An 18,388-nucleotide genomic window follows, 5' to 3' on the forward strand; every position below is an offset into this window, starting at 1 on the left:
AGTGGGGCCGTTCCCTTACACAACCGCTGCGTGCGAAACGGCACAAGCTGCCAGTACGACGCGGATGTTGGCGAATCCCGTGCCGCGGCGCTCAAGAAGAAATACAGTGCGCTGGAGAAGGAAGCCGGGCAGCTGAGGAAGGGCGTTCACCAGCTGCAACGCCTTTACGGATACATCTGCGCGTCGTCCGAGGACGAGGCATACAAGGTGTTCCAACACATTCGGGCCGGTGACAACCACAATCCCATCGACGCGCTGCGACTGTTCGACCGAAATGACGTCCTCGCCCTGGAGTGCACCGAGTCCCCCGCCTCAACCGACATGTCTGATGACACGCGTGTTGAGTCGGCGAGCAATGCCCTCTTTGAGGTCCGCGCTCTGCCGTGGTCCGTCGTCGCAAGTGACGAAGTCGTATCGGAGCTCATCTCGCAGTACTTCATGTTCGACTATTTATATGTTTTCCCCCCAATACCACGTGTCACATTTCTCGACGAGATGAAACTGGGAGACGTGGCCGCTGCCACATCCTGCTCGCCACTGCTGGTCAACGCCATCTGTGCGCAACAGTGTGTAAGTTGTTGTCAAAGCACCGCCACTGCCCGCTTCAACTTGCACTAGACTGAGTCGTCTTCTAGTTCCTCTCCCCTAAGCAATATCTAGATACCACGGTACGTGAGGTTCTGGCAGAAAGATTCTTGCACGAGGCAAACAGGTTACTCCAAAGCGAGGGGGGGCGACTGTCCCTCCCAGACGCCCAAGCCATCTGTCTGATATATGCTGCCGTGGCCGCAAGAGATCAAGTCAGGTCTGGCGTTATTTCCCATGCGGATGAGCCGTAAAGGCGGGCCGAGTATGAAAAAAGAATTGGGCGCGGAAGAGCAAAGGGGTTTGGTAAAAGGGGCGTTTTTAAGCGTGAATTCGGCGTAGCTTATTTTATGACGACTACTGGCTGGGACTGAAAGACACTGTCTTTCGTTCATAATGCTTGCATTTTCTTAGAGAGACCTCATGAAGCATTCGAGGGAGGCGCTCGTCATTTATGCCAGCCTTTGTGGTTCTGTTCCCATGCTGGTCTCCCAGTGGCGCCCGGTTTGCTGGCAGGCTTTGGGGATTGGTTATACGGAGCAACTTCTCCATAATACAAAATTTCGAAAACAGTTTAGTCATGATAGTTGTGATTATCATCTTTCAAGATAGCATGCGATCGAATCTCGAGACGTTTTGTCTTCTGCTATTGCTTAGCCCAACCTCACAGCACATTTCGCCGCCACATCCGTCTCGGCACCTAATACTTTCTGAACCAAAATGCAAATATCAATCTCGGGCATCTGGCAGCCCGTGTACCCACAAGGTGTCGAATCATGCTCGGATATTTTATCTCTCGGGGCTGGCATAGCAAGATGCCGCCTGTGTCGGTGCTGCTGAACACAGACCGACCAATGTTGCAGAGACCTTTTGCCGATCCGCGCTCCGGTCGGGCTGCGTATTTCTTTGGCTAGACTTGAGCCCATGTCAGAATGACGACAGGCTGGGACGCTGCCGGAGAGACTTCCGTTGACACAGCTGCAATGCAGGGACCGTTTTGAAGATTACGGACCAATAAGTGATCCATATCCAGCTTACCGGAGGAACTTCCGATGTGGGCTTTTGACACAAGACCGTTTTGAGCCTGAAACTTGTATAAGCTGGGTCGACAGTTCTCGGGGGGCAGTTTGTCCATTTACGCGCGCATCAGTGAATATAAATGGCATTGAGAGCACAACCGTTCGGTACGTGTCGTGATAGCACGGCATCTGTCCACTGATCTCACCCGTCATCAACCACTTGATCCACTTGGGAGCATGATGCGGTGAAAGTAATGCATTCATGCTGCTGTTGCCAAACAGTCGTGGTGACCGTATTGATGACGGGTGCGTTCAACCAGGTCGTCAAGTCACTCATTCGAGCGATCCAGTAATAGCGGTCCTCGGATAGGTATTCCCATGTGTCAAATCTTGAATTTGGACACTTTTGGGATTTCGGCTCATGAAGGCTGACCTACCAAGAGTGATGCCCATTTCCAGCTTCTAGGCTGATGGCTAAGGCATCAACACTCTGATAGGTGAGAATGCCAATGGGCTGATGAGTAGAGAACCTTGTCGTGTGTCCATCTTTCTTCAAAAGTTTACATACACGTTCTAGCCTTGTCGCTATTCAGGCATCGACTGTGTATCGTGGTATCATGCACGGCTGACAACATGTATACTCCACTTTAGCCACTCTCACAACAAAGCTAAATATAGAAGAGGCGCATGCCATACATACCCTGAAGAACTTCTCTGTGAAGTTGATTGAAATTTTCATGGCTTGTCAGCGAATAAAGCCGCCTCTTAGGAGCTCAAGGTCTCCCATGATTCTTAAGAGAAGCAATGGTAAACAAGATTCTTGAATAATTGGTGCGTAGTTATGGACTGCGGCTGTTAAGTTTGCTAATGTCCCACGAGTGCTTCCCGGTCAAACCTCGGTGATGACGATGAGGCAAAGAAGGGCTGCCATGACTTGTGCATTATTATGTCGAGTCACCAGTGATTAGCTCCAAAGCGTATCTAGACAGACTTGATGTCGAACACTATTCCGCGTCTAAAAAATTCAGAATCATACTTGAAGAAAAAAGACCTTTGTATTATGTGAATTGCTGTGATTCCGAACGTTAAACGCTGGTATTTTTAATAGAAGCGACATTGAGCACCACGAGATACTTTTGTCGCGGGTAGCCCGGGCTGTATTCTTCCCCCGAGTCTGAGCTTAACTCCCAAACCTGGAATTAACCCAGTCATGTGGTAGAGATTCTTCCACTATGCTCTGCGCATGGAGCCACTACTGTCATCGACGCCAACAGTTGCTACGGGCCAGGACATGAGAACCGCTGCTAGCAATAAACCTGCCCTTATACTACTCTTAGCTATGGAGCCTGCGATATCATCTAAGAACACTTGACTTTTAATTTCATTGAACTCTGCTGACATGGAAACAGTCACTAGAATGAGGTTAAGCTCCTGTCCTACTGTCTCTAGCAGGGACCAACATCTCAACGCGCATAGTTGTGAACCTAAACCAAAAATTTGGCAAATGTGACAAAGAACGTACCACGATATGGCAAAGCCCTAGACTTATAGCAAAGCTCTTCGTACGACGCGGCCGAACGCGTAAACGGGATGGTTCGACGAGAGGCATGACATACCGACGGCAATGTGCCAGGAGACTGGGCTGGTTGTGAGCGGTGGCTTTGGAAGATCAAAATTCTTTTTAACTTACAATGGTGAAGAGTCTTGGAATGAGATACGGGGAAAACTAATGCTGAAATGGCATTCCTCTCGGCGGTAAGTATAATGTCTGATGAAGCACTTGGTAACGGCCAGAACGAGAACGATGACGGAGTTGCAGCGATGCTCAAACTGCCAGATATACTACGAAGAACTCCTTTGTGAAGAAAATAAGATAGAATGTTTACTCAGTCATCTATTTGAGGTCGCCCCAGGAGCATAGTCCAAGCATGAGAGTTATTTATGCGAAATCTATAGCCTCGATCCAGTAGTCACTCAAGCTCTGTTTGGTGGACAAAGGGTTACAGCCAAACCAGTGTTATTTGATGCAATGAAATGCTGGAGTCGGGTCTTTTAATCGCCCGACCAACCCTGAATACCAGTGCCGCCCTGGATATCAAATACAGAATTACCAAGTATACATGCAAATAAAAGAACTTGATAAAATCGACTTGGTTAATTTAGGAAGTACCACTGTTTTCTCAATACTTCAGGTCCTTCGATTATTAGATAACTGGTTTTGATGAAACCGTACCCAAAATTTTGGCTTCTCCCACGTCGCGTACAGCCTAGAGTTTCTTTTAAAATCAAAGTCCTGATTGGATATCATCTCAATATCAAAGCTCCAGAGCACCTTGCCAGAAAGAGTCTTATCTGGCGAATATATCTCTCATATCTTTGACCAAGATTTCCATGGTTTTGGGCTCAAGCAACAAGAACAACTGGCTCACGAGGATTTCAAGGTCTAACCTCTCTCGCTCGGAAGGCCTGGGCATTAGTAGGCACCGCGACATCTGGAGCGTGGCTGTGCAGAGCGTGACATGATAGTTTGTCATGACCACTTCGGTCTTGCAATCCGTAATGTTGTGGCTGATGCGGGCATGTCCAAACAAGTGCATTGCTGTAGGTTTCCCAAAATGACTATTCCGCAAACTATGATCTCAGAGTCTTGCCGCGCAATACCACTTTCGTCAAGCTTCGGGAGACAATCTCCGGTTCAATGCAGCCGATGCAAATATAAAAATATGACCCACGACCTTTTGTCGTCATGATGAGTAGCGGTGACATCAATGTTGGAGCAACTCCATAACTTCTCGCCACTCAGCACTCAACACCCCAGAGGAGAAAAAGAAATCAAGGACATCTATACGGAAAGGATTCAGCAGGGTGTTGTCATGTAGCATTCATGGCATACGTATGACACTTGCTACTTGCCTCGATTCGCTTGTCTCTTCAGGTAAGCACACGGCCGCAACGGAATAAATAGGCTGAGTCCCGACGAGCATGCCACCTATTTTCCGACGCACAGCGATATTACTTGCACCAAGTATCAAATCGAGGACTTTCCGCTTTGCTCTTGCCATAAAATCAAGACCTCACAACGCCCCTTTCAGAATGGCAAGCACAGATGCCTTGACAAGCAACTCGCTTTTCAAACTTCAGGGTCGAGTAGCCCTCGTCACAGGTCAGCCAAATACTGTCCCCAGTCCGCAACAACGACCCGTCTCCAACATAAAGATTTCATCATAGGTGGCGGCTCGGGCATCGGGCTCATGGCCGCACAAGCTCTTGCCGCAAACGGCGCCAAGGTCTACATCACAGGCCGGACAAAGGAGAAGCTCGACACTGCCAAGTCGCAGCATTTCGGCGATGACAATAGCAATCTTATCACGATCCAAGCCGACGTGTCCTCCAAGGAGAGCATACAATCCCTCGTTAAAGAGATAGAGTCGCGTGAGAAATGCCTGTGCGTCCTTGTCAACAACGCCGGCATTGCGGCGGACCACCACCAGACGGCCGAGGCCAGGTCGGCGTCGGAACTGCGAGACTCGCTGTTTCATCAGTCCGACTTTGACAACTGGATTGGCGTATACAAAACAAACGTGGCTGCCGTCTACTTCACCACGGCGGCGTTTTTGCCATTACTGCAGGCGTCCAGCGAGAGACACGCTGGCTGGTCGGGCACCGTCATTAACATCACGTCGATTTCTGGTCTGGTCAAGACGTCGCAGCACCACTTCAGCTACAATGCGTCCAAGGCAGCAGCGAACCACGTCACTCGCATGTTGGCCGCAGAGATTGGGGCTGCAGGGCTGAAGATCCGCGTCAATGGCATCGCGCCGGGCGTCTTCCCCAGCGAAATGACGGCCGGAGAGAGCGACGAGGCTCAGAAAAGCCAACTGCCGAAAGACAAGTATCAAGGTAAAATACCGGCGGCTAGGCCCGGCAAAGACGAGGACATGGCATCGACCGTCTTGTTCATGGCCGCCAACCAGTATGTCAACGGACACATTGTTGTGGTTGATGGCGGGTACACGCTCTCAGCGGGCATGTAACTATTATTCGGACGGGGCGGGAGAAACAGAAACTGAATGATGCCATCTTGGAGCAATAGAAGATGAGGAATTGTGCTCCTAGAATGAGATGAGGGTGAACATTGAAGGGTTCAATTGTTTTGAGCTACGAATCGTGACTCGGGTGCATGTGTCTGGTTTAAGTTTAGTTTAGTCCCTGATTGGCAAGTTGCACCAGCTTCACCAACCAAACATGAACTGTGGATCAAGTCTGATCAGCCTTGTGACATATTCCATGCTGATTTGCTAGTATCGGGGCAGCCGGGGCGCCTCAGAACTTTGCAACTCCAAGCGCATCTTGCCTCCACCAGACATCCCTGGAAGCATCCAGATGGCATCCCAGCCGGCACATGCGCCTAGTTGAATATGTATCCCCTTCCATCAAGCTGGATGCAAGATGACATACAGATTGGGAGTTGCCTTGGCTCTCGACTGACGAGCTACCCACCCACCTCTTCTCTCTCGGAAGTTCGAACCCGATAAACTTCCTGTTAGGATTTGCCCTTGCATTTCGACCGAGGCTTGGCCTCCCCGCGGCCACGCCCTGTGAAAATGGCCCAGACGGAGAATGAGGACGACGAGCACTCTGGGACGGAAACCACAAACTTCACCTTTGTCACTAGCCAGGGCCAACATGGCGTCCGCAGTCATGCCATGCGCGAATACTGGAAACAGCGGCGGCGCAAGCTGAGCGAAAAGAAGGCCAACGAGGCAGGACACAAGCCATACCTACCTATCCGGCCGCGGAAGAAAAACTCTGGCCACGTTGCTGGCGCTTCTCCATCACGGTCGCAGTCGCAGTCGCAGTCGCGGTCGCGGTCGCAGTCGTCCTCTGCCTCGCCTGGCCATTCCAGCCCGCCATCAAGAACGAAGCGCAGCCCTTCAGGCCGGCCGTCCAAGGCGAAGCAACCGTCCGTGGCCCTCGGCAGCATTCAGTCTCAGGCTCTATCTGGAATGAATCGTGCCCTGGGGTCCAGTCGGTTGGATCCGTTTGACAAGTTTCCTGTCAAATTAACAGCCCAGCATCACCGGCTCCTTCACCATTGTAAGTGTGCTAGTTGGTCTATCATTGCTGGTTTTCTCCCGTGATTTCTGACCCAACTTCTGCATCTTAGGGCTGAGCAAGTATGCTACCATGATGTTTAATGACCTGCCGCGAAGTTTCAACCCAATGCGCGACGTCTGGCTACCCCTAGACTTGTCCAACGCAGCATCGTTTAATGCCGTAATGGCCCATTCAGCTGCTCATCTTGCTCGAATGCAAGGATTCCGAACCTCTGCAGAGGCATTGAAGTTCAAGGCAGAGGCGATGAGAATCGTCTCCGTCTGGATGAAGGACAAGCACCTCGCTCTGAGCGACGAGGTCTTTGCGGCCGTGCTGCGGCTCCTGACGTACGAGGTTAGCAGCATCCAGCAGACGATTGAGCATCGCAGAGCAGTATCTGACACACTCCTTTGAAAATAGCGATATTGGGGCACTGAAGCAGAGTGGAGGATCCACCGCGACGGATTGCAGCGCATGATCGCCGCCCGAGGCGGACTTGCGGCTCTACAGAGCAACTGGCGACTGGGATTGGTTGCTTCGCTGTTGGTTCCTGCTTTTGTTTCCCGCTTGAATCTTGCATTCAAGAGTGCTAACTGCCGTCTGTAGTATAAGTCTCATGGCCAAGCCATCGTGGTTTGACACCTCTAACCAAATCAAGGAGATCTGGAACCCGTCGTTGTCGGCTGCACTACAGCCTATTTTGAACGACAGCACTAGTCTTCATCGTATTCGGTGCTTGTGGCTTCTATCCTTCGTTCAAGATATAGGCAACTTTATGAGCAGTCCGTCGAACAAGAATGGCTTGACCAACAGAACCTGCATACAGAACGCAGTCGCCCTGATCCAAACGGATATGCGGCAACACGAGTCCAAAAATTCCCGTTTCGAAGACTGCCAAGAGGGAGAGTACAGACGCCTGGCTTGTCTTTTCTTCATCTCTGTCATATTGCAAGCCTCCATGAGCAGGGACACGGATACAAACACCAGCCAAAGGTCTAGCGAACCTGAGCTCATGCACTCGGACGACGTGGCCTCGTTGGAGAAGCATCTTGACGAATATAGAGACTTTTGGCACAATTCGACACAACGCCTTTACACTTGTTTGTTCCAAACGTTTGCTGTGCAGTCAGCTAGAGCCTCCAAAACAGACTACGCCCTAAACATGGCTAATGTTCTTGGGTCAATGAGCAGTGAGGCTCGGCATGGGGTGGAGAGGACTCTAATTCATTTATTGTGCCAGGATTCGACCGACTCGAGAGAAATCTATGAGCCTGAATGGACACCGGATACTTTATTATCAACCCTTCACGGCGCTTGATCAAGCGAAACGCGCTAGGTAATGAAATGAAATAGATATTCTATGTACATGTGGCCCCGACGCATAACACTACTTGGCTCCGTCCGACATTCAATCACCCAAGCTTCTCCAGGATAGACGTGGGCGGTGCGTAGAACGTCGTGCCTGTTAGAGGCGTCGAAAAATCCAAGATGCGGTCGTGCTTGCCCGGCGGGTTACCGATAAACATGCGCTCCATCATCTTTTCAATCACCCATAGTTTCTTGGAATACCCAATGAAATAGGTTCCAAACTCCTTGTGCCCCGGCGACCCAAAGGGCATGTTGTCTCGCAGAATGTCATGCTCGTCGCCGTCCTCGTCTTGGATGGTCGCCAACGTCTTGTGAGATTGTTGCTGCCCTTGTTGAGCGTCGTCGAGCTCCATGTTGTCCAGCTTGGTTCGGCCAATGACGGCCTCTTGCTGCTCAGTGGACAATCCGCGCCAGCCATCTATATCGTGGACGTATTTTTGCACCACGATATAACTTCCGCCCACGGCAGCCGCGTCGTCTGCCTCGGCAATACAGACGGCGTCTGCCACGTCCGATCCGACAGGATTGGCGGTGCCGTCGACGAATCCCAAGAGATCGCGGGCGTCAAAGTAGCGGAAACCGGTGGTCTCGTCCTCCACCTTGACGGAGCCGCCCAGCTTCATGAGCAGCTGGTTCTCGAATTCGAAGCTAACGTCTCTCCTCTCGGCGCGTATGTGGAACAAGAGGTCGCCGGGCGTCGAGACGGCTGTGTGCTTGGCTCCGCGGACCTCTGGGAAGGCGTGCAGCTCCTTGGGCTTGGGGATGCCGGTGAGTCGGTCCCAGACCGAGCTCCCGATGCCAACTACGCAGCTTAGATTGGAGCTGGGATGGCGGATGGACACGTTTTTAGCAATGTCGGCCACGGAGGAAAGTGCGGCGCGGATCGTGGCGATGGCATCCGGCGACTCGGTGGCCGAAACGACCAGGAACGTCGCCGACTGTGTGAGCGGGCTTGCCACGGGCTGGGAACTCATTGTTGATTTGGACGAGGTGTAGCGGGCGAGGGCTGGGCCTGCTTGTCTGGCTTGGAGAGCGAGTGTGATGCGGGTCGAGGTGACGATCAAAGAGGGCATTGATGGCATACTACTCAAACACCTGGCTCGATGGCAAAGACTCAAGTCAAGACTCGAGAGCATGAGTTGCCCGCGGTGCGCCGAGTCTGGACCGCCTTTGACTCGGGCTAGAACTGTTGACAGTGGGTTGAGCGAAATGACATCAGAACCCCGCCTCCTCTCGGACCTCTTCCGCGCCTCATGGCCAGAGCTTGATTCATGTCCAATCTGGCATCTTGCATCTTGGAGGCTTCGATTGCTCCAGCCAGTTTTTCCCACTGGCCGGCAACTTTTGGCCGGGGCCCCGTCTGCTGCCCGATCCGGGAAGAGTATTGAGCCAATGAGAATGGCCGCAATTCCAATCGCGTTGCGGGCACCAAGCACGTTCATGCTAGTACTACTACTACATTAAAAGCGTTAATATTATCCCCGGTTTATTACTAATATAGCAGAAAAGTATTAGAATAAAGCAGTGTACCAGCGCTTTACTAATTATAAACTAGTTTCCTATTATATAAATACTATAAATATTAAGTATATTAGAGATTTTTTTAGTAAAAATAAAGGGTATAATTATATTAAAAGCTAGGGTTAGTATATATATAGTAAGGAGATGTGTAGTCTTCTCGTGTTGGCCTCTTGGTACTTGACACAAACAGCACGGCCGCGATGATCCACCCAGATCGCGAAATTCTCAAGTTAGGTAAGAATAACAATTTAAAGGCCCTCTAAGCCAATTAGAAGTCAAGTTGCAACTACACAAGGCTGGTGATTGGTGGCGTAGCATTCGTGGACTTCATTAAAGAAGCGAACCTGGAAGGCTTATGAGCGCTTTCTGTTGAAGGTGCTTTGCTTAACAAATAGGTCTCTTAGGGGCATGTAGCATGAGAAATGGAAGGTAACATGTTATTTGATGGAATACTCTTCTCTTTTCAAGCCTCAAATGTCGAAGCACATAGAGACGGTGGCTGAGGTGCAGGGTAGCATTCCCGCATGCAAATGCTCCATAGTATAGCCTCAGGTGCATATCTATTAAATTTCAATTTGAGATGAAGTCTAGTAGATGCCACTATAAACATGTGCACGTATATATGAAAGAGAAATCTCTTGAACTAAACCAGTCAACGCCGACCTATGCAGTGCCCCAAACCTCATCAACGTCAACGCCAGCGCTCTGAAATACGAGCACTTTAATTTCTTTTGCGTTCCTCAGATGTTTGAAGGAATCAGACAAGACCTAAATAAATTTCCTACATGACCTGGCACCTTTAGAATGACGCATCACTAGCCCCGTTAACAAGCAATTCCTTCTTCGGGGCCGTCTTAGATATCTCGCTAAAACATCCAGCGCTGGCCGCTACGAATCCCAACAAGGCAGGCGAGGGGCTGAGGACTTTGCTAGTGAACTCGGGGTGTGCTTGCAGACTAGTCAACAGCGTTAGTAATCTTCGGTAAAAACCAGTTATATCCACGACATTGTCTAGCTTGCGTTGCTTACCCGACAAAGAAAGGGTGATCCTTCAGTTCAATCGTCTCGACACGCACCCCTTGGTCATCAAGTGAAGTCACGCTGAGTCCAGCATTCTCCAAATCCTCAATGTACTCGGGATTGACCTCATAGCGATGCCGGTGACGCTCCTCAACGACGTCAGCGCCACCGTACATGGCGCGAAGCTTACTCCACTCCGTCCCAGGCTTGAAGTGAGACGTTCGAGTGCCAAGTCTCATCGTGCCGCCCATTTGCCTGAAAATCTTGGTCAGTAAATGTCCGCAGTCGTTCTGAGTTGTTTGTGAATTGCGGCGACTTACTCCTTGGAACCTTCTGGCATGAAAATGATGACGCGATGCTCCGCATGGGCAGATATTTCTTCAGACGTAGCATCTTTTAATCCCATAATATTGCGAGCGTATTCCATAACTGCAACCTGTAAACCGAGGCAGATTCCAAGGAAGGGAACTTTGCGTTCTCGAGCCCACTTTGTGGTTTCAATCATGCCTTCCACTCCCCTAGAGCCGAAACCGCCTGAACCACGGTTAGTTTGGTGTAGGCACCTCGCGATTCGTACAACTTACCAGGGACTATAATTCCTTCAGCTTCGCAAAGAGCCTTCCAAGCGTTGTGGTACTTGGTGGGTTCCTTCTGCTGCATGTCGTGCTCGAGGTGCTCGGAATCCACCGAAACCAGGTTCAGCTTACGACCGCATCGCATAGCTGAGTGCTCAAGAGCCTTATGCACGCTGAGATATGCGTCATCAAGAGTCACATACTTTCCAACCAGGGCGATATTAACGGGCTGGAGATGATGCTTAGGGCTGACGGTTTTGGTCCAGATGTCCCACAGGGCTTGCCCCTTCTGGACTCTGGCTGGTGGCAAAGTAGTGTTGTCGAGAGCCAAGCCCTTTCGCAGCTGTTTCAACAGACCTTCTTGCTCAAGAAGTAGAGGAACCTGGTAGATGGTCTCCATGTCTCTAACGCCAATGACTTGCTCGTATTCGACTTGACAGCTTCGAGCAATTTTCTGGATTGTCCCGTCGTCAAGTTCCCGTTCGCAACGACAGGCAACCTAGAACTCGTTAGGCAGCTGCAAGGCGCAACTCGGGGTTCTCTTTTTCTTCCTAGCTTACCATGTCGGGAATCAATCCAGCCTTTCGCATTTCTCTGATAGCGTTTTGTGTTGGCTTGGTCTTCTCCTCCCCGTTGATAATGGGTACATATGACACTGCGATGCTGAAGAAATTTTCTCGACCGAGTCTGTATCTAAGTCGCACCAAGGCCTCAAGAAAGGGGGCAGATTCCATGTCTCTATTAGTGTGTCAGCGGCATAAAATCCCAGCAATTTGGTGCGAAACCGGTTTCAAGTCGGGTCAAGACAGCGAGAGACACATACCCGACAGTACCACCCTTGAAGGTAATAAGTTTAGCACAAAGAGAATCCTACAAATAGCGAGGGTGTGATAAGCAGACTCACCAGCTCAACTGCGGCGATATGTCAGCATAGTTCTACTTGGGATTGTGAATTCTGGCGGCCAATAACATACTAATACAGACATCAGGTTCCTCTCCGGAGTCGTCTACCGGAATTTTGGCGACTCTTTCGATCCATTCTTGCATCGCATCTGTGATATGAGGAACAACCTGGACAGCTGATATACGGTTAGCAATCATCCTATAAAGAGGCTAAAGCATGCTGGGAAGGGTCAGCTTGTGGGTGCCATCGGCTGATGGCATGCCTATCCCAGCATTACAGGAGACAAGGCCGGGCTCATTTCCAATTACATACTTTTTCCTAGGTAATCGCCTCGTCTTTCTTTATCCTATCAGGAAATTACAATCAGTGTGGGATTACGCAATTGCGGCGTCGGGATTCTTTCGTACGAGGACGAGTTTGTAGATTTTGCCAGTGGTCATGTTACTCTCGTTACTAAGCTGAATGCCGAGATACCTGAATATTATATTAGCACAGCCTTCGCCAATGCCAGACATGCAGCACATACCGTTCGTAGTTGCCGAGGTCGAGATCTGTCTCTCCGCCGTCCGCAAGAACGAAGCATTCTCCATGCCTGATACTTCGGTCAGCCGATGTTTGTATCGTGAGAGGATCGGAAAGCAGTCGGGGAGTCTTGCTCTAGGGGGTTCAATAATCCAGCATCGGTGTTGAGATATGGGTCAATTTTCTGGGCCTATAACTCGTGGTGTGAGCGTGAAATTGTACATTGGCGAAAGGGTGGTAATAGTGTTGACGTACGGTGACTCGAAGGCCGAGGGTTTTGAGAAGAAGACCAGAACTACTGGCTATGAGAGCTCGTCAGTGATTGGAAAATGAGGGAATGCCGTGCTAGAATGCTGCTATACCAATAATTCCTAAGTTTTCCCCAATAAGTCAGCATGATGATCCATAGTCCGCCAGGGCGTGCTGACAATATATTGATGCGTGAACCTCGGGGGCAAGTGTTATGGACGTACCCTTTCCCACGCCAGATATGACACCGCCGCTCACAAGGACTACACGCATCTTGATAGTCGATTGAAACCTGCTAGAGGGGAAACAAATGGATCGAAGTTTGGTGATGCGATGCAATGGGCAAAAAACTTTTTTAAACGCGTCAAGATGCGTCCTTGAGTGGGGTTACAGTGAGTTTCTTAGTCGCGGGCGACCACTTTTCGCTCCAAGTGCCATTTTGCCCCATTTAATTTATTAGTGTTATCACACCCCGCAGGGACCACTAAACACGTATCGCCCATTTTTTCACCACGTATCGCCCCTTAGTCCTAATCCGGCAAAGTATTTTTACACATATTTTTTGCTATAAAGATACCAAGGAAATTTTATACAGCCACACAAGGCTACTAGGCTGCTGCCTAGTGCCATTGACACAACACCACTGCAAAGAATTTCACGATAGTAGCACAATTTTAACCTTTTTAACACATAACGCAACCCTTCTTATCAATACCTTCAATTTGCCCTGCCTGTCATGTCATCCTTTAATTTACAGCCATTTTATGCGGCCGCAGAAGAAGCTATCGACGCTATTGCCGCCCAATAAGCCAGCAAGGGATTTATAGCGGTCAAATCTGGTGGCAGCTATTCAAAGCGGAAGGCAACAGAACCAGCACAGCGGCACATAATAAGGCTATGAAATTGAACAGACGCAAGCCACACCAAATTTGTATGAGTGGAGCGTCCTTCCAAATTAGGACTAAGGGGCGATACGTGGTGAAAAAATGGGCGATACGTGTTTAGTGGTCCACCCCGCAGTACATCTGATCTCTAGGTAGTTCCTGCAAGAATACTGTTACTTATAACACTATATTTAATACAAATAATATACTTGATTCTAAAATATATTGCATAATTTAAGTAAAAAATACTTAAGAATCGAGTCTCTAGTTAATTTTATAAAGGGTCTATTAATTCTGATGGTGTATTTACTCTTTAGTGTGGCTGCTGTGAAGTCAGCATGTCTGGTGCAAAGTGTACCGGGCCTGTGGGGCGGCTGCCCCAAGCAGAATCTGGTCGCCCGCTGTTGAGTCTGGTGGTTTTAATGGATACAGCTATTATGTAGCGGGAATCAACGTGCCAAGAGTCGAACTGGTTAGAATACAAATAGAAGTCTTGTTACTAGAGGTATGTATGGAATTGAGTTTGCTTCCTTCTTTTTATCATTATATTTGACCTTTAAGCGGTCCTTCCATCACATGCTGTCCTTCTGGATCCGACTGGGGCCCAGCACAGTGCTGCCGAGAAATTTGAGCTCGGGAGATTTCGAAAGAGAAAGAGCCATCAATTAATCTCTTCTTGCACGACACCAGAGACCACCAGCACTAAAACATGCTATCCGAACCCTATCTACCAAACCAGACTGCAAAACGTATAGGGAGCGGGTAAACTTTTGACTAAACCTTTCCCAAGCTGGGCTATAATACTACTTCCGTATTAGTAGCTCTCAGGCAGAGGAAGTTGGTGGCTTTGGAATAGTAACCGCCTAGTATGTGTAGTTAGTAGTCTAGATTACAACTAGACAGATGTCGACGTAGTGCTTCAATGTTTGCATTTTGCTTCCTTTTGTCAACTACCCCTCACCGCGAATGTATGCGCCGAGTACGTTGCCTTTCCGCGGTACGTACTAGTAAAATGCAAGCCTAACCTGCATGCCAGACCGGATCCCAGCGGGATGATCCTTGGAGAAGCAATTGAGGGCTCCAGCGAAGTATCTCCCTCTGCAAGGCCCTGGAAGCCCCAGCAGAACATTGAAGACGGTGATTGAATTGTCGACTCGACCTTTCTTTTGTGGTACATATGTAGGCTTAAAGTGATACTGCTTATGCATCGGTCATAATCCGAATACATTGTTGGAGCTCCATGGGGATCAAATAGCTTATCTCGTGGCACCAGGCGCAGGCAGCCCAATCTCAATCTGGACATTCAAAGCGCAGTCCTGCACTCCATACGTCCGAGCCGAAGCTCTTTGAAGGAGGACGCCCACTCGAGTCTCGCGTCATTTCCCGCGTCGAGCATGCAGCTTGCAGCTTGCAGCTCACGGCTCACGGCTGACGGCTCGAGGCCTGCAGCTCGTCGCTGTCGACGGCACAGATCAGCGCTTGGTTCCCCCACTTCAATGTTCCGTCTCCGTTGGCCTCGGAAGCCCAAAAGTTAAAACACAACCCAAACCACCATCCATCCGGCCCTGGAGACCGCCTCCCATCATCAACTCCTGTCGCGGATTGCACACCAGACGCACCTGTCGCCTGGGCAAGCAGCTAACAGCCCAATCGTCCTCACCAACAAACCGTCCCTCCGTATCGCCCTCATCATGGGTCTCCTCGAATCGCTCGACTCGTCCATCACGGATCTGTTCGGCCAATGGAACGGCTACTCGACCGCGTTGGCGACCACGCTCGTCGTGCTCATCACCTATCGTATAATGTCCGCAACGGAGCCAGATGCCCACCCTCTGCTGCTCGCCAGACAGTCCATGCCGTCGTCGGTCCGCAAGGAAGGCGAGAGTGCTGTGTACCGCTCGCAGTCTGCGCCCCATGGCATGGCACTTAATGCTGGGTTGAATGTCAAGGATCCTGGTGCGCCCAAGTTTTCGCGCGGACGGGATGGCGATTTGCGCGATGTCTGGAGAAAGGCAGTCAGCGGTGATGCCGGTGCCAGAGGACGACTGTTAACTGTGTTGGGATCAGAGAATGTAATCGAACACAAGATGGGTGCGTTGCTTGTTTCTACCTTTCGTCTATCTATATTCGCCCATAGTGCTGGCCACAGTCAACTTTTGCCAAGTACACGTTTATGCTAACGCCGTTTGTAGACGACATCAATCGCCAGATTAATATTATCGGTCGGTACATTGCTGAACAGGGCTCCATCAAAGTGGCCATCTATCTCCCCAACTCCATAGAACATCTCATCACCCTTCTTGCCTGCTCGTTTTACCCGAACCTCACCGCAGTCCTTATCCCCTTCGATGTCAGCGAGTCGGAACTCATCTCTATGCTCCGTCGCTCCGCTGTCGACACTGTTGTCACCGCCACGGGATCATTCCCTCTCGACGCTGTTGTCAATGCCTACCCGTCTCTCCGGCAGCTCATCTGGGTCGTTGACGAAGGCAGTCGCCACATGGACTGGAACGATGTCCCCGAGGGCATGGGCTCGGCCGTCAACGTGACTACCTGGCAGGACCTCTTGAACGATACTCCTGCAGCGGCTGGAACCGAGTTGCCCGCTTCTGAGGACAGTACCGGCGCTCCGGGTGACATTGTTGCCTTCTGGCAAGCTAAGCAGGGCGAATTAGAAGAAATGGTGCGATTTACGCAGGCGAACCTGGCTTCGGGCATATCTGGTCAAATCGCAGCCATTCCCACGAGAGAACGCCTCACTCAGGCTGACCTCTTCCTCCCCGCGGAGTCGCTGTCCAACATGCACACACTGACGCTCACTCTTGCGGCCTTGTACTCCAACTCTTCGGTGGCATTCAACTCGGTGGCTGGCCGATCGCCAGATCTCGTTCTGGCCACGCAGGGTGTAGCGCCTACCGTCATTGTCGCCAGCCCAGCAACCTTGCTTCGCACGCATGAAGAATCCACCCGCCGCCTCGGTGGTGGACTAGCCAAGCTCTCACACTCCCTGGCTACCAGCACCCTCACACAGCGCGGCGTCCACGGAGGTACAAACTTTCTCTCTGCCTTTGCGGCCGGGACTCGCCCTCGCATTGGCACGGCACCTGGAAAGTTGCGTCTTGTGTATGTGGCGGAGCGTGTTGGCGGCGACACGCCGCTGCTTTCAACCCAGATACTGTCTGATTTGAGAGTGTATACGGGCGCACGGATAGTGTATGCCTTGACTGCGGCGAGAGTCGCTGGTGCGGTTGCACAAACCGCCTTGTTTGACTACCGGCTCACGCCTGGCATCGAGGCCCATTTTGGCGTCCCGCCGTCGTCAGTTGAGATTTACCTCAAAGACACGGAAAAGCACAACACTACGGACGATATCATCGAAGGCGAGGTACATATATAACCAGCTCACCCGCTCCCTCCGCCCATTAGTGGATTATTAACGATGGCTAACATTGGATTTGCAGATTGTGGCGCGTGGGCCGTGTGTCTCTGGTGGCGAAGCCCGTCTCGGAGTTGCTGGGAAGATCAATGATGACAATACCCTGTCCTATGTGTAAACCTGCTTTATACCCAGCTTCAATAGCGGATCTGGCTTGAAATTACGCATTTCTCGAACCTGTCGGGATTTTTTTTAACCCACTCGGCCGTGCATCTGTCAACGAAATCACCATGTCACTTCCGTAATAACCACTGACCTGTCAAGAAAAAAAAAATTGCCAATCTCCCCCTGTGTCTTACTTCTTTTGCGGCCCCCTGGTCTGCGTAAAACCCCAATCGCCAGGCCCTGTTCACACCCGCGGCTTGACGTCTGCGACGGCGACATTGTCGACTGGAGGTCCTGCGGCAGCGACGGGTGCAAAGTCCCGAGAGCCCATTCGCTGTTTAATTGGCATATTGGCAAGGGGCCTCCCTAGTCGCTGGAGAACTTCCAACAGGGGCCGATTGGTATCCTGCAACGCCTTCTGCCAACGACCAACGGCTGCCTTTTCATCCGTTCTTCCAAAAGGACCCTACGACCCTGAAGGGACCCTGTGTCGGTTGGACAAGTTCAGCTCGTCAACGCCAACGCCTCGGGGACCCATTTCATCGGAGAATGAATTTTACACGCCCAATAAACTCGAGCTTTCTGCCAGTAGTAGTAGTAGCTAGTGCCATCCATCTTCCGCCGGGGGGGAGGGAAGCGTGGAGACGGCGTGGGTTGACAAATTTATTGATCGCCACAGTACTCCATAGTTCCCAAACTGTAAACCAAACCGCTTGAACGACCTGTTCTTTTTTTCCTTTTGTCCCTTTCTCTGTACATTTCTTCTTTTCAATATTCTTTTGGGTCTAATTTATTATTATTATTTTTTTTTTACGCATGAAGCATCGTCCCATGTAAATCAGCAGAGCCGGGGAGAAGTGTAAACGCCATGGGCTACTGCAGACGACAAGAAACGCCATGAAGAAGATTTCGCGGATTTTGTCTCGGCGGCGGCCCGATGACGCCGCAGACTCAGACTCGGAACGGTCACGACGCCGCGCGGGCTCGCCCACGGCCACGCCTCCGCCGGCGGCCACGGGCTTCCACCAGCTGCCCTTTCGACGGGCCACCGGCAGCGAGGTCGCCCTGGCGAGGACGCATCGCAAGCTGAGCGCCGGCGTGGG

The 18,388-nt window shown here is 50.8% G+C and overlaps 7 protein-coding genes across 7 annotated transcripts in view; 5 read left to right on the forward strand and 2 right to left on the reverse strand.

Annotated features, from left to right (window-relative positions):
• Nucleotides 1-321: 321 nt before the first annotated feature.
• On the forward strand, nt 322-839 carry MAA_11790 (uncharacterized protein; the record flags this gene model as incomplete). The annotated part of the gene is made up of 2 exons (XM_011412978.1): nt 322-570; nt 636-839. 2 exons carry the CDS (start codon nt 322-324, stop codon nt 837-839), a joined length of 453 nt encoding a protein of 150 aa, XP_011411280.1.
• A 3,858-nt stretch (nt 840-4,697) lies between these two features.
• MAA_10326 (proteinrelated to NAD(P)H-dependent oxidoreductase) lies at nt 4,698-5,638 on the forward strand (the record flags this gene model as incomplete). The annotated part of the gene is made up of 2 exons (XM_007828324.1): nt 4,698-4,767; nt 4,833-5,638. 2 exons carry the CDS (start codon nt 4,698-4,700, stop codon nt 5,636-5,638), a joined length of 876 nt encoding a protein of 291 aa, XP_007826515.1.
• Nucleotides 5,639-6,208: 570 nt separating this feature from the next.
• MAA_10327 (peroxisomal catalase) lies at nt 6,209-8,019 on the forward strand (the record flags this gene model as incomplete). Its single annotated transcript, XM_007828325.2, has 4 exons — nt 6,209-6,701; nt 6,772-7,055; nt 7,122-7,243; nt 7,308-8,019. The coding sequence occupies 4 exons, from the start codon at nt 6,209-6,211 to the stop codon at nt 8,017-8,019; spliced, it is 1,611 nt and encodes a 536-aa protein (XP_007826516.2).
• A 94-nt stretch (nt 8,020-8,113) lies between these two features.
• Nucleotides 8,114-9,142, reverse strand: MAA_10328 (Dyp-type peroxidase; the record flags this gene model as incomplete). Its single annotated transcript, XM_007828326.1, has 1 exon — nt 8,114-9,142. The coding sequence occupies one exon, from the start codon at nt 9,140-9,142 to the stop codon at nt 8,114-8,116; it is 1,029 nt and encodes a 342-aa protein (XP_007826517.1).
• A 1,247-nt stretch (nt 9,143-10,389) lies between these two features.
• On the reverse strand, nt 10,390-13,133 carry MAA_10329 (UTP-ammonia ligase; the record flags this gene model as incomplete). The annotated part of the gene is made up of 11 exons (XM_007828327.2): nt 10,390-10,546; nt 10,620-10,865; nt 10,931-11,144; nt 11,195-11,684; nt 11,746-11,923; nt 12,156-12,264; nt 12,402-12,435; nt 12,497-12,563; nt 12,616-12,746; nt 12,867-12,913; nt 13,085-13,133. 11 exons carry the CDS (start codon nt 13,131-13,133, stop codon nt 10,390-10,392), a joined length of 1,722 nt encoding a protein of 573 aa, XP_007826518.2.
• A 2,302-nt stretch (nt 13,134-15,435) lies between these two features.
• Nucleotides 15,436-17,298, forward strand: MAA_10330 (acetyl-CoA synthetase-like protein; the record flags this gene model as incomplete). The annotated part of the gene is made up of 3 exons (XM_007828328.2): nt 15,436-15,835; nt 15,937-17,129; nt 17,206-17,298. 3 exons carry the CDS (start codon nt 15,436-15,438, stop codon nt 17,296-17,298), a joined length of 1,686 nt encoding a protein of 561 aa, XP_007826519.2.
• Nucleotides 17,299-18,182: 884 nt separating this feature from the next.
• The window catches only part of MAA_10331 (Heterokaryon incompatibility), a gene marked incomplete at both ends in the record, with an annotated part of 2,484 nt that continues 2,278 nt past the window's right edge, over nt 18,183-18,388 (forward strand). The window contains one exon of the mRNA XM_007828329.1: nt 18,183-18,383. Coding sequence (XP_007826520.1) covers nt 18,183-18,383 — 201 coding nt within the window. The remainder of the gene's footprint in view (nt 18,384-18,388) is intronic.

This window comes from Metarhizium robertsii (genome assembly GCF_000187425.2).
Source record: "Metarhizium robertsii ARSEF 23 chromosome Unknown MAA_Scf_30, whole genome shotgun sequence".
NCBI lineage: Eukaryota > Fungi > Ascomycota > Sordariomycetes > Hypocreales > Clavicipitaceae > Metarhizium > Metarhizium robertsii.